This window comes from Dasypus novemcinctus, chromosome 27 (genome assembly GCF_030445035.2).
Source record: "Dasypus novemcinctus isolate mDasNov1 chromosome 27, mDasNov1.1.hap2, whole genome shotgun sequence".
NCBI classification, from domain to species: domain Eukaryota; kingdom Metazoa; phylum Chordata; class Mammalia; order Cingulata; family Dasypodidae; genus Dasypus; species Dasypus novemcinctus.
The window spans coordinates 331,085-343,959 of record NC_080699.1 but is presented as its reverse complement, the minus strand read 5'-3'; the positions used below and the strand labels follow the sequence as shown (position 1 = coordinate 343,959).

At 42.6% G+C, this 12,875-nt stretch overlaps 1 protein-coding gene across 4 annotated transcripts in view; it reads right to left on the bottom strand.

Annotated features, from left to right (window-relative positions):
* DEUP1 (deuterosome assembly protein 1) overlaps positions 1-12,875 on the bottom strand; it is a 90,752-nt gene that overhangs the window by 40,388 nt on the left and 37,489 nt on the right. For 3 of the 4 annotated variants that reach the window (XM_058289350.1, XM_058289349.2, XM_058289351.1), the window contains exons 6-7: positions 7,510-7,623; positions 5,451-5,693 (exon numbers count right to left, since the gene is read on the bottom strand). The exons of the other annotated variant lie outside the window; for it this stretch is intronic. In XM_058289350.1, the coding sequence (XP_058145333.1) occupies positions 5,451-5,693; positions 7,510-7,623 (357 nt within the window). The remainder of the gene's footprint in view (positions 1-5,450; positions 5,694-7,509; positions 7,624-12,875) is intronic. 4 annotated transcript variants of the gene reach the window in all.

The following is a 12,875-nucleotide window of genomic DNA, read 5'->3' as shown; positions in this document are numbered from 1 at the left end:
TTTCTTTTAACAAGACTCTCCACCTACTTCCTGAAAAGGTGAATGTCTAAGGAAGGTGAAGGTGGCTGCCACACCATCAAGGAGAGCATTAGAGAAAGCCTGGCGGCTGGGAAAGGACAGGAACAAGAGCAGCTGTTTCTGCCCAAAAGTGAGCGGAAGACAAAGCCACACCTCGGCCTAAAAGGGCATGCTCTTGGATGCAGTAAATAGTCCAAATAGAATTCTGTTCTGGGAGGTAAAAAGAACGGATGTTAGGGAAGAAGTGAGCCTCTCTGGAGGGTAGAACCAACCCGATAATTGAACCAGCTAATGAACGACGTTTCAGACAAACTGAAAGGAACAGAGAAAAATAGGTCTGAGCAGAGAATAGATTTCTAGGAATTGAGCCAAAATACCTCAAAAGGGACAAAGCAGAGCACTTCTCAGTAATGCAGGGCGACCTGAAACCCAGGGGAGAATATTCCACAAGTACCCAGAAAAATCGTCTTGTTTACTGACTGTGAGCCTGGCACAGGCTGCAGGATATCAATTCTCTTTGACCGAAGGCCCAAAGGTGTGGCCAGTTGTGCCGGGATGAAGGAAGGAGCCCTGGCCTGGTCATGCAAACAGCTCAAACAGGACCAGGCGGGCTGGCCAGCCACCGGCAAGCTCCAGATGGGCAGCGAGGGCTAATCTGACTGACACCAAGCCAGAAAAATCACAGCAACACCTTCTCTAGTTCAAGAAGATTTCTGGCTTCCAAAATGTTTAGTGTGTAGGGTTTGACTTGGTTTGTTTACCAACTGCATTTTACATTATCAGAGCACTCCCGCTCCCCAGCCTCCCCCTCTGGCTGCCACCCTGCCCCCAAAGCTGGAGTTTGGCTGGGAGAGATGAAAAGAAAGTTGTACCTCTTTGAGAAATACCAGGGAATGGGAGAAGCTGGGAGCCTTGTGTTTTGCCCCCTCACAAACGTGGGGGAAGAGGAGATGCTGGCAGAGAAGGCGGCAGTGGGCTAATCTCTTACGTAATTCCATACGGTGTGGCAGGGCGGGGAATGAGGAGTGGGCTCAGGACTAAGAAACGGCCGAGAGTTTATGTGGCAGAAGGCCCTGGGGCAGAGCCCTCTAGGAAAGTGAGTGGTGTGCTCAGACGGTGGCCTCCAGCTGGAGAGGGAGAACATTCAGGCTCGGTCCCCACAGAAGCTCTCAACAGCCAGCGAGAGCTGCAGAAACACCTTCTCAAAGCTGCAGAAAGCAGTTAAAAGATCGCAGGCGCAAGCCTGAATCAAGAGCAGGTCGCCCTGCAAGCTGGCACCTCACACGTGCGCACCCACGCAGTGCGGGGGCTGGCCTGCGCCCCAGTGCAGTCCCGTCCCAGCCTGGAGGGAACAGGGTAAACCGCGCACACGCTGGGAGCGGGCGGGTCTGACCCAGCCGGAGGGACAGAGCCAGGCCAGACCCCGACCTGCGTGTGGAAGGCAGCCCCCGAGCGCTCTGCAGCGAGGGGCTGCTGCTGTGGACGTACGGTGCGGAGCCCGCGCCTGTGAGGAAGTCGTGCCCAGGGAAGAGGGGATATCGGCACCTGTGTAAATGGAGGAATTCTGAGGGCCACACACGTGTCCAACACAAGATGGACATGCAGAAGGGACCGAGGGCCCCTGTGCCGGGGCCTGGCGCTGCTCTCTGAAGTCACTGTGTGAATATCTCTGAAGGAGAGCACCCAGACAGTTCAATCTGCAAAGACTTTTTTTTTAGGCCCTGGTATTCAAGGAATGCTGTCATAACACTAACTGATGCCTCAGAGTATAAATTCCAGCAATAACACAAAAAATATCAAAATGTCCATGTTTCATCAAAAGGTTACAAAATACAAAGAAACAAGTAGCAATGGTCCAGGCAAAGGAGAAAATTAAAGCACTCAAACTCATCAATGAGGAGGATCAGACAAGAGAATTTCAGATAAAGACTTTTAAAAAATATGGTACTAAATATGCTCTAATAACTACAGGAAAACATAGACAAAGAATTGAAGGAAATCAGGAAAATGACAGGTGAAAGACAAAGAGATTATCATTAGAGAAATGGAAATTATGTAAAGGAATCAAACATCCAAAGGTCACAGTAAAAGAAATAGAAAATTCTCTAGAGGGGTTCAATAACAAATTAGAGCTGGCAGAAGAATAAGTGAACTTGAAGATAAAATGGTTGAAATCATCTAGTCTGAGGAGCAGAAAGAAGGAAGAATGAAGGAAAGTGAAGAAAGCCCGAGGGACGGGTGGGACACCATCAGGCATGAGGTGTGGGGGGACACCTTGTGGGGGGCCCAGAAGGAGGGGAGAGAGAGGCAGAGAGAATATTAAAAAAGACAATGGCCAAAGACTCCCCAAATTTAATGAAAGTCATGAACACACATCCAAATCCCTTAAAAGATTGCAGGATAAATCTAAATAGACCTACACCACAGCATATTATAACCAGACTTTTGAATGCCAATGATAAAGAGAATCCTAAAAGCCTGAGGAGAGAAACAATGTGTCACTTACAAGGGAGCCTTAGTAAGATTAAGTGCTGGTTTCTCATCAGAAATGATGGAGGCAAGAAGTTGGTGGGATGGCATTTTTAAAGTGCTAAAAGCAAAAAATTACCAACCAAGAATTCTATATTCAGCAAAACCATCTTTCAAAAATGAGGGGGTGGAGAAGCTGATGTGACTCAAGTAGTTGAGCATCCACCTCCCACTTGGGAAGGTCCCAGGTTCGGACCTCTGTCCATACTTTAAAAAGTCAAACAACAAGCAAACGAATGACAGGACCAACTCAGGGTAGCCAATGTGGCTCAGTGGTTGAGCAGCAGCTTCTCATATACGAGGTTCCAGGTTCAACCCCCAGCCCTGATACCTCAAAAAAATGAGGGCGGCATCAAGATATTCCCAGATAAACAGAAGCTGAGGGAATTCATCACCACTTGACTGGCCCTACAAGAAATGATAAAGAGAGTTCTGCACGTTGAAAGGAAAGGATTCTGGACAATTGACTGAAGCCACATGAAGAAATAAAGATTCAGTAAAGATAATGACATGGGTAAATAGAAACACCAGTACTATTGTATTTTTTTTATTTTTAACTCCACTTTTTACTTCCTATAGGATCCAAAAGGCACATGCATAAAATGTAATGGTAAGTCAGTGGTTCTGGACTCATAATGTACAAAGATGTAATTTGTGACAAGAACTACATAAAGGTGGGGGAAACAAAGGGGTACAGGCATGTAGTTTACGTATGCTATTGAAGTTACATTGCTATCAAACCTAGCAAGACTGTTATATATTGAGGATGTTAAATTTAAGTGCTATGGTAACTACAAACAAATATCTGAGGATAATGTAAACTCATAAAGACAGAAATTAGAGTGCAGGTAACCAGAGGTGGGGGCAGGGGAAATGGAGAGTTAATGTAAAATGAGTGCAGGGTTTGTTTGGGGTGAAGGGAAAGTTCTAGCAATGGATGGTAGTGAGGGTCCTGTGACACTGTGATGTGATTAATCCCACAGAATGGTATGCTTGGGAGGGTTGGGATGGAAGTTGAGCTTTATAGATATGTTTCCACAATTTAGAAAAAGAGAATGAGAAAGAGAAACTAAAGAGATAATGAAAATTACATGCGATAGGGCAGAGGTGAAATAGCTCAGCTGGGAGAGCGTTAGACTGAAGATGAAAAGGTCTAAGTTTCGATCCTGGGTTTCGGCACAGGGTGTCCTCTTTTATAAATGCAACAGGTGATACTGGATGGGATCTAAGAATGGAGGAGAAAAGCTTAAAAGGACATAAGAAAAAAATGTAACATATGATGTAAACTTTATATCAATTTAAAATTTTCTTGACCTTGTTAACTGCACTTAAGTGGTTACACAGGTGAGTATCCTTGTTCGTAGGAAATGTACGTGGACGTATTGTAAGTTCAAGGAGTCTGATGTGTGCAACCTGCTCTCAAATGTTCATAAGCTGGTAGATAGATAAGACAGAGGATAGGGAGACAGATGACAGACTGATAGCTAGACAGCCAGACAGAATGAAATGGCGAAGATGACAAAATACTAAAACCAGTGGGCTGGCATCTGGGGCTTGGGGCCATGTTAGAGTTCTCTGTGTGGGTCCTCTTTTATTTTTGCAACTGTTTTATAAGTTTGAAATTATGTCAAAATAAAAAGTTAAGAAAAAAGTGTATCTGAGTGTATTAGTCCGCCAAAGGGTTGCTGATGCAAAATACCAGAAATTGGTTGGTTTTTATAAAGGGTATTTATTTGGGGTAGGAGCTCACAGATACCAGGCCATAAAGCATAAGTTACTTTCCTCACCACAGTCTATTTGGAGCAAGATGGCTGCCTACGTCTGCGAGGGCTCAGGCTTCCTGGGTTCCTCTCTTCCAGGGCTTGCTTTTCTCTGTGCTCAGGGTTCCTCTCTACCTGGGGCTTGCTTCTCTTTCCTCTGTGTGCTTACTTCCTGGGGCTCCTGCTTAAGACTTCAGCATCAAACTCCAACATCAAAACTCCAACATGAAGAACCCCCAACTCTGTCCTTTGCCATGCCTTTTATCTGTGAGTCTTCACCCACCAAGGGGTGGGGTCTCAACTCAATAACTCAATCTTGCCCAGGTACAGATCGGATTACAAGCATAATCCAATATTTCTTTTTGGAATTCATCAATAATATTAAACTGCTACACTGAGCATAGGGAGGGAAGAGAGTAGGGCCACAAAATGGGCCACCTGTCACAGAGGAATGGGTGAAAGAGGTTGAATGTGTGGAAGTGAGGATTGAAACCTGGAATGGGAGTGCAGGGCTCGAGTAAATCCAGGATCTGTGAATAAGGAGTACATATTTAGTAAAGAAGTCCAGTTTTGATGAGTGCTTCACAAACTTCCCATTGATTGCACGTAGCGGGGGGGGGGGGGGGGGGGGGAGAGGGAGGGAGGAATTGTTGGATTAAGGGAAAAATTAATGCTTGGAAAAGCCATCAGTCACATCTGCCAATGTGGGAGTTCCTTAAAAAACTGTAGGCTGCTGTTTGGTAAATTATTATGGCAAAGTTAGCAGTGACGAATCACAGGGTGGACCCCCATGCTGCTTATCAGAAGGGATTAGATTAGTAAACCCTTCATGACTTCCTGGATCTGTAACGCAGGAGCCCTGTAAGTCAAAGGGAACAAGCTCAGAGAACGGGGCAGCGGGTGGCCAGCAGGTCCTGGTCTTTAGGGCGCAGGTCCGGAGCGAGGGCTGTAACACTCACTGACCATTACGCTGCTCATCCTAGGTGGGTGCAGGACGTGTGGGATTACTCTAGTCATCAACTGAGAATTACTTCCTAGAAGGAAATATAAACTTAATGTATACATGTAACAGAAAAGTAGCTTTTAATCCATTTGTATAACTCATGGGCAATATCAGTTGAAAATTAAAAGAAACAACTTCACCTGGCACTGTCTTTGGTACATTTTTAGTTCTTGTAAGAGCTTCTGATTTTCATCTTGCAGCTTATTCCTGCTTAATGCTATTTCACTCACAGCCGACTTTAGTTTTTCAATAATGAACTCATCTCTCTCACTGGTTTCACAATTGGGATCTGGTTCACATAGCAACTGAGGAAGTTCAGAGCTGCTGTTTTCTATGCACTGTTTTTTACCATTTAGTTGAATTTGGTAACTTTGTGCCTGTTTCTGAGAAATAGGAAAACTGTATAAATTAAATGAAGACTATCATATTTAAGCTGACAAAGTTAATAATGATAGAAAAAAATTAGGCAAACATATTTAAATGTTATTGATAATGTAGTTTGGCCCTTATGTAATTCAGTCTTGTCTTTGGTCTAAAACCTCCATTTCAATGGCATAAAGAAAAAATAGAGTTGTCTAGACTCGGAGCAAAGATGCAGAGTAGGGGAGGGGCTGTGGGGAGGGAGGGCTTAAGAAGCAAGCAAGAAATCCAGATGCTATAAAAGGAGGAAAATTATGGATTTGATTACAAAATAGTTGAAAATTCTATGACGAAAAATAATTAGAGTTTAGAAGAAAGTTTGCAACACCTATAAAATTAATAACTCCTAATGCACACAAAAGTCTACAAATCAGTAGGACAAAGACAAACATCACAAAAGAAAAATGGGCAAAGTTTATGAAGAAGCAATTCACAGATGAGGAAATTAAAAAAAGGCTAAGAAACATGAGTCAGGGGACAGAAAACAAGTCAAGCTGATATTACTATTTGTTTACAGAGTTGGTGAAAATCAAAAAGACTGAAAACATTCCACTGTGGTGACCGTGTCATGCCCCAAACCTCCCCAGGAACTGTAAATTACTAACCCTTTGGGGAAATAAACTGCTACTCTATTATACATTTGAATGTATATGCCCTTTGGCTCAACAATCATTTCTGGGATTTTTATCTAACAAAGCGAGAGTACTAGTATTTAAAGACTTATATATAACAATATTTGTTACAATACTGTAACAGCAAAAAACTGGAATCAATAGAGAACTGATTGAATGAATTACGATATATCTATACTATAAAATGCTAGGCAGAGTTAAGTGGAATTTTATGTAGTAACTTGAAAGGATAAGAAAAACATACAGCCTGCATAAGCACACACTCATACATATATTTTACATGTTTGCACAAACAAAATTATGGAACAATAAACACCCAACTGTCAACAGTGTTTACCTTAAATGGGCAAGAATGGAGTAGGAGAAGGCGCTATTAATTTTGCATTGTTATTTTGTATTGCTGAATAGGAGAGCATGTAGAATAGAACTATTAACTCAAGTAACTTTAAAAAGGATGAAAAGTAAGTATATCAGACAAAAAACTTCATTAGTTTCTTAATGGCTTTAAAAAATCCCACGTTCCTTAGCCAAACCTTGGAGGCTTATTACAGCCTGGCTCCAAGTCGCCTTTCCAGGCTTGCTGTCCACTGTCCACTGTCCACTGTCCACTCCCAGGATTCACCTTTGCTTCCGGGCCTCACATTCTCCTGTTTCTTCCACCACCTGGAACTCCTCCCCTTGTTTAAAGACATCCGTTCTTCAAGGGCAGGCCAAGTCCACTCCTGCTGGAGGACATTTCCTGACCATCACAGCCCAAACCCTTCTCTCTGAGCTCCAAAAGGACTGGATCGTTCCCTTCAGTTGTCAATAATTATGGGTGACAATGCATGTGGATGTTCTCCACGTCTGGGCTGTAAGGTGCTTAGGGCCAGGGACACACAACCAGACCCACAGGCATCAAAACTGTATGCTATTTAAGGACGTAGTAACAATGTAAATTTTAATAGAAGCATCCTTTGCACATGTCCACTAAAATGAATTCACCGTCACAGGTGTTCCATGCAGTTGTGCCTTCCCCTGGCGCCCCACCTCCTCTGCCCTTGGCTGGCATTCCTCTTGGTGAATAGATTACATGCTGAATGGCAAAGATATTGATATTTAACGTCTAATCTCTTTTCATTTTGAGGATAATTTTTAGACAATATACCTGAAATTGATTACACTTCTCAGATAATAGTTTTTGTTGAGCATCTAAAGAAACCAGATGAGTCTGATACAGTATCTCTTGCTTGTCCCATTCTCTTGACTTTGCTCTAAATTCCTTTAAGAAAAAGAGGGGGGTAGGGTAGGGAGACAAGCATAAATGGAAGAAAATTATTCATTTTAAAACACAATGAATAGGGCTTCTTTCATCTGCACATCCCCTCCTTTCCCTAGCAGGGAAATAAAAGAATGTACCAATTACTGCCTGGGTTCATCACCAGATACACCTTCTACACTTTGTGAGGAGAATATGGAATTTTATACATTAATCCTTACACAAAAACACTAAACATTTTTTGTCAAATCATAAAAAGCCTCTCTGATAGTGGATGCTGACTACAAATGAGGGTGCTTAAAGCACTTTCTGTCCCATCTAGTTCTTCCTTATATTTTTTGAGGCTGACCCCAGACATTTTTTCCTTCTTTCATTCTCCACAGTACCAAACCATTCCCTTGTTTTTATGAGGGGTTTTTAGTGTTGTTTTTTAAATATATTTTTCACTGAAGTGTATCATTCATACATGAACATGTGTAAACAGTACATGTATTGCAAAAGTTGTGAACTTACAAAATAAACATGCATAACATCATGTAAGGGCCCCATACATCACCCCTCCACCAACACTGCATTGTTGTGAAACATTTGTTGCAAACTATGCAAGCACATTGAAATATTACTGCCAACTATAGTCCCTACCTTACATTTGGTGTATTTTATCCCCAAACACTCTATTTTTAAAAAATATATTTTTATTTCAGAGGTTGTAAACTTACAAAACAACCATGCACATGTGTGGAATTTCCATACAACACCCCTTCACCAACACACCACACTGTTGTGGAACATTTGTTACAGATTATGAGATAACATCAGACTATTATCACCAACCATGGACCATAGCGTATATTTGGCACACTTTTTAGGAGGGAGTTTTCATTCATTTAGTGACCTTGTACCGCGTGCCTTTTTTTTTTTTTTAATTTTATTTATTTATTTCTCTCCCCTTCTCTCCCCACCCCTCTGCCAGTTGTCTGCTCTCTGTGTCCATTCACTGTGTGTTCTTCTGTGACTGCTTCCGTCCTTATCACGACACCTGGAATCTGTGTCTCCCTTTGTTGTGTCATCTTGCTGTGTCAGCTCTGTGTGTGTGTGCGGCGCCATTCCTGGGCAGGCTGCAATTTCTTTTGCGCTGGGCGGCTCTCCTTATGGGGCTCACTCCTTGTGCATGGGGCTCCCCTACGCGGGGACACCCCTGCGTGGCACGGCACTCCTTGTGCGCATCAGCACTGCGCGTGGGCCAGCTCCACACGGGTCAAGGAGGCCTGGGTTTGAACCGCGGACCTGCCATGTGGTAGACGGACGCCCTAACCACTGGGCCAAGTCCACCTCCCCCCACCGTGCCTTTCAAAGCTATCATCCAAGGTGAAGCCAAAGTCAAGTCGATGTGGTCGCTCAAAAGGCTTTCGGCCCTCGTCTGGCAGTGCCCGTCAGAGCAGGGCCTGTGGAGCACACTTGGCTCTTCGAGGCTTTGCTCAAGCAGGATGTTCACGGAGCACGATGATCTTTTCACGGCTTGACAACACGAGAGAGGCCACGGCTTTGAGAATGCCCAAGGTGAGCTTCCCAGCTTCCCAGTTTTGCCAGGCCATGAGCAATGCAAGGGCAAGAGCTGCGTGTTTTATCACTTGTATATCGCTCAAGTGCCTGGCAAAGTTCTGGGTGCCACTCGTATTCCATAAATGTACAAATAAAACACATTTCCTAGAACGTAAGCATTTCTCATTAAATCCTGCATAGAAAAAACATGGCTGGAAATAAACTCTGTAGGTACTAAGCATATTCTTGCAAATAGGTATATGGTACAAATACACTAATATATCCAATTATCAAGTCTGTAATAGTTATTGAGTACCTAGTGTCTACCAGGTACTGTGATAGAGCTAGGAGAGAAAAAAATTAGGATATATTGCATGATTAAAATAATTTTTTGAAAGGAAAAAAGTCAAGGAATAAAGAGTGGAGAAGAGGGTAATGTACATATCAACAAGTAATTTCACAAAGTACAAAAATAGCATCACATAAAAGCCATGAGGAGGATGAGATTATTTCAGCCATCTCAATAATATAAAAAATTGGAACACAGCTCCTTAGGTCGGAGTGATTTGTATTGTTTTGAAGACGGCTGAATGACTAGATTGGCTAGGCTGGAAAATTATGCTGAGTTAGAGAATGAAAGCTACATCTTGCTTAAAATGAGAAGAGCATGGAATTTCACATTTTCTATAGAGACACATTTGGGGAAATTTTCATTTTATAAATCCACAAGTCCCAAAGCAATGAGTTAAGGAGGCTTTTAAAGTAATCAAAGGTGGCCTGACACCGAGTGATGGTAATAAGGCTAGAAAAACACGGACAGACCCCTTTCAAACATCTACTGATCCCATCTGATAAGTGAACCTTGTTTACTAGAGTGAATGGAAACAGTCCACTGAAAGTATTGATTCTGACATTCAACAATATATAAACTAGGTAAATGAAAATAGGACCTTTAACTATAGTGGCAAATTTATAAAACTATGCTCCAGTACAAAATAGATAACATTTTCAAATCAATGTACTTGAGATAAAAATAATTTCTATTTACTTTTTTGTAATTTAGAAAGAAGTCCTTGGGGTCAGAAGTCAAAATTTGGGCAAGGTTAATTTAAGTAGTTCATAAAATTCAGGTAATACTAATATTTAGCATCACCTACCCAACAACCTTAAATAATCCTGAAAATATTCTCCAACATTTTTTGAGGAGTCAAGGGCATTAACCTCAGCTCCTCACAGATTCTACAAGAGACTGAAAAATGAAGCCAAGCAAGGCAAGGGTGCACGGCACAGGTGTATCAGCCGGTGCCTCTGAGAGTGCTGGCTTCCTCGGCCTGAACAGACGTGCTGGCTCAAGCCCAGGGGCCAGCACAGCACAGGCAGCTGTGGGGACACGAGGGGACAGAGCGCTTTAGGGGCCTGGAGAGTGTCACAGGCCAGGCTTCAGGCTTACTAGAGCTTCAGAATACATGCTGCGTGGCTAAAAACCTTTTCTAGGTCTTTAAGATTGAGAGTGGTTCATGATCATTGAAATTAAAGTTTCTGGTGACAGCTGCATTTTTAGATAAAAAAAAAAATCCCTCTAGTAAATATTGGGGGATGGAACTAACATTTCTTGAGTGACTAATCAGGGCCTCTACACACTCCTCCAGTAAGATATTATGAATATTCTATTCTTACATAAAATAGAGGAAAACAAACCCGACCTTCATATACCCTCCAACCAGTTTCAACTACCATAGGATTTGTCCTTTTGTTTTCGCCTGTCTCCCCACTTCTTTTTTTTTTGTCTTTATTTTTTTAATGTTACATTAAAAAAATATGAGGTCCCCATATACCCCTCACCCCACTTCTCCCCCCACAACAACAACCTCCTCCATCATCATGAGACATTCATTGCACTTGGTGAATACATCTCTGAGCACTGCTGCACCTCATGGTCAATGGTCCACACCATAGCCCACACTCTCCCCCAGTCCACCCAGTGGGCCATGGGAGGACATACAGTGTCTGGTAACTGTCCCTGCAGCACCATCCAGGACAGCTCCAACCCCCGAAAATGCCCCCACATCTCATCTCCTCCTCCCACTCCCTACCCACAGCAGCCACCATGGCCACTTTCTCCACACCAGTGCCACATTTTCTTCGATTACTAATCATAATAGTTCATGAATAGAATATCAGTAAGTCCACTCGAATCCATACTCTATTTCTCCCTCCTGTGGACCCTGGAATGGTTGTGTCCACTCCACATCTATATCAAGAGGGGGCTTAGATTCCACATGGATGCTGGATGCCATTCTCCTGCTTTCAGTTGTAGGCACTCTTGGCTCCCTGGTGTGGTGGTTGACCTTCTTCACCTCCATGTCAGCTGAGTCGGGTAAGTCCAATAAACCAGAGGGGAGGAGTTGCAAGTCTGTTGAGGCTCAGGGCCTGGCTATCACATGGACAGTCCAGAGATTCAGTTCTCTGGGTATACATTAACCCCCCACTTCTTACTGTGATTTTGTTTTCCATTTCAATACAACAAACATTTACTGGGTATCTGCTGTGAGCAGGCACTGGAAAGACTCAATGCCACACAAGACCTGTTCCTGGCCCCGGGGCTTTACAGTCTAGGGCAGGGCTCTTCGCCTTTTGGTTCCACAGCCCCTCTGCCGGGCAGGTGGGAACCACAGACCCCTTGCTAAGCCCACACGATGCTGTGCATCATTTAACGAACAGGTCACACCTGCACCAGCACGTCCCCGCAGGAAGGTTTCTTGAATTTCAGTTCAAGCTCATGCACCCCTGCTTAAGGAGCCCTGGTCCAGTGGGGGAGGGAAACCCGAGTATGGAAACATTACCCCCAAACCACAGGAAAGCATCCCCGAGCCACAAACAAGGTCTGTGGTGTTTTTGTTGGAATATTTTCAGGCAACTTCCAGACCTCTTGTATTTTCACCCTAAATGCTTCAGTGTACATACATGCATATATATATATTTTCCTTCCATAACCACAAAGTCACCTACTACAAGGTATTTTAAACCCCATTTACTGATGAAATAAAGGAATCTCTGTGAGGCTAACAACTTGTCTAGATTACAGAGCAAATGATTAAGTCAGTCAGGGCCTGTTTTAAGTTATAAACGGTCATATTCTATCTATGACTACATGCTGCTTCCCATTGTTCCAAAGGAAAAAATAGACTTAGATTAAAACTGGAACAGTTCAACTATTACACATTAATTTTTCTGATAGCTCTAAGTAAAACAGGTACACAAAGTGGCTCCATAATTACGAAGGTTGAACTATCTAAATATTGTGTCCTTAAAATTTTTGTATAAAGTATAAATATATCAAATTATATTTTCTAATTTTCACTGTAATTTCATGAGATATATTTTATGTAAATATTCAGTTCCCCAAATGTAAAATACATGCACACACAAAGTATTTAATATAAATTTGACTTATTTGAACAATTTACATGGAAATGATTCTTCCACAAAATCCCTACCATGAAAAGTCAAAGAAGTGGAAAATCACTTACTTGATCTCTGCATTTTCAGTGAAAACAAGTGTATATTACAATGTAATATATGGGCATCTACTATGAGACAAGCCCATTTCTGAAGCCAGTCTGGTTATACCAGCCAAGGGTAATACATGGCTATTTTCCTAGAATATCTACTTTATTTAGTGGCAGTAGTTTTGTATTTTTACAAAACTATAT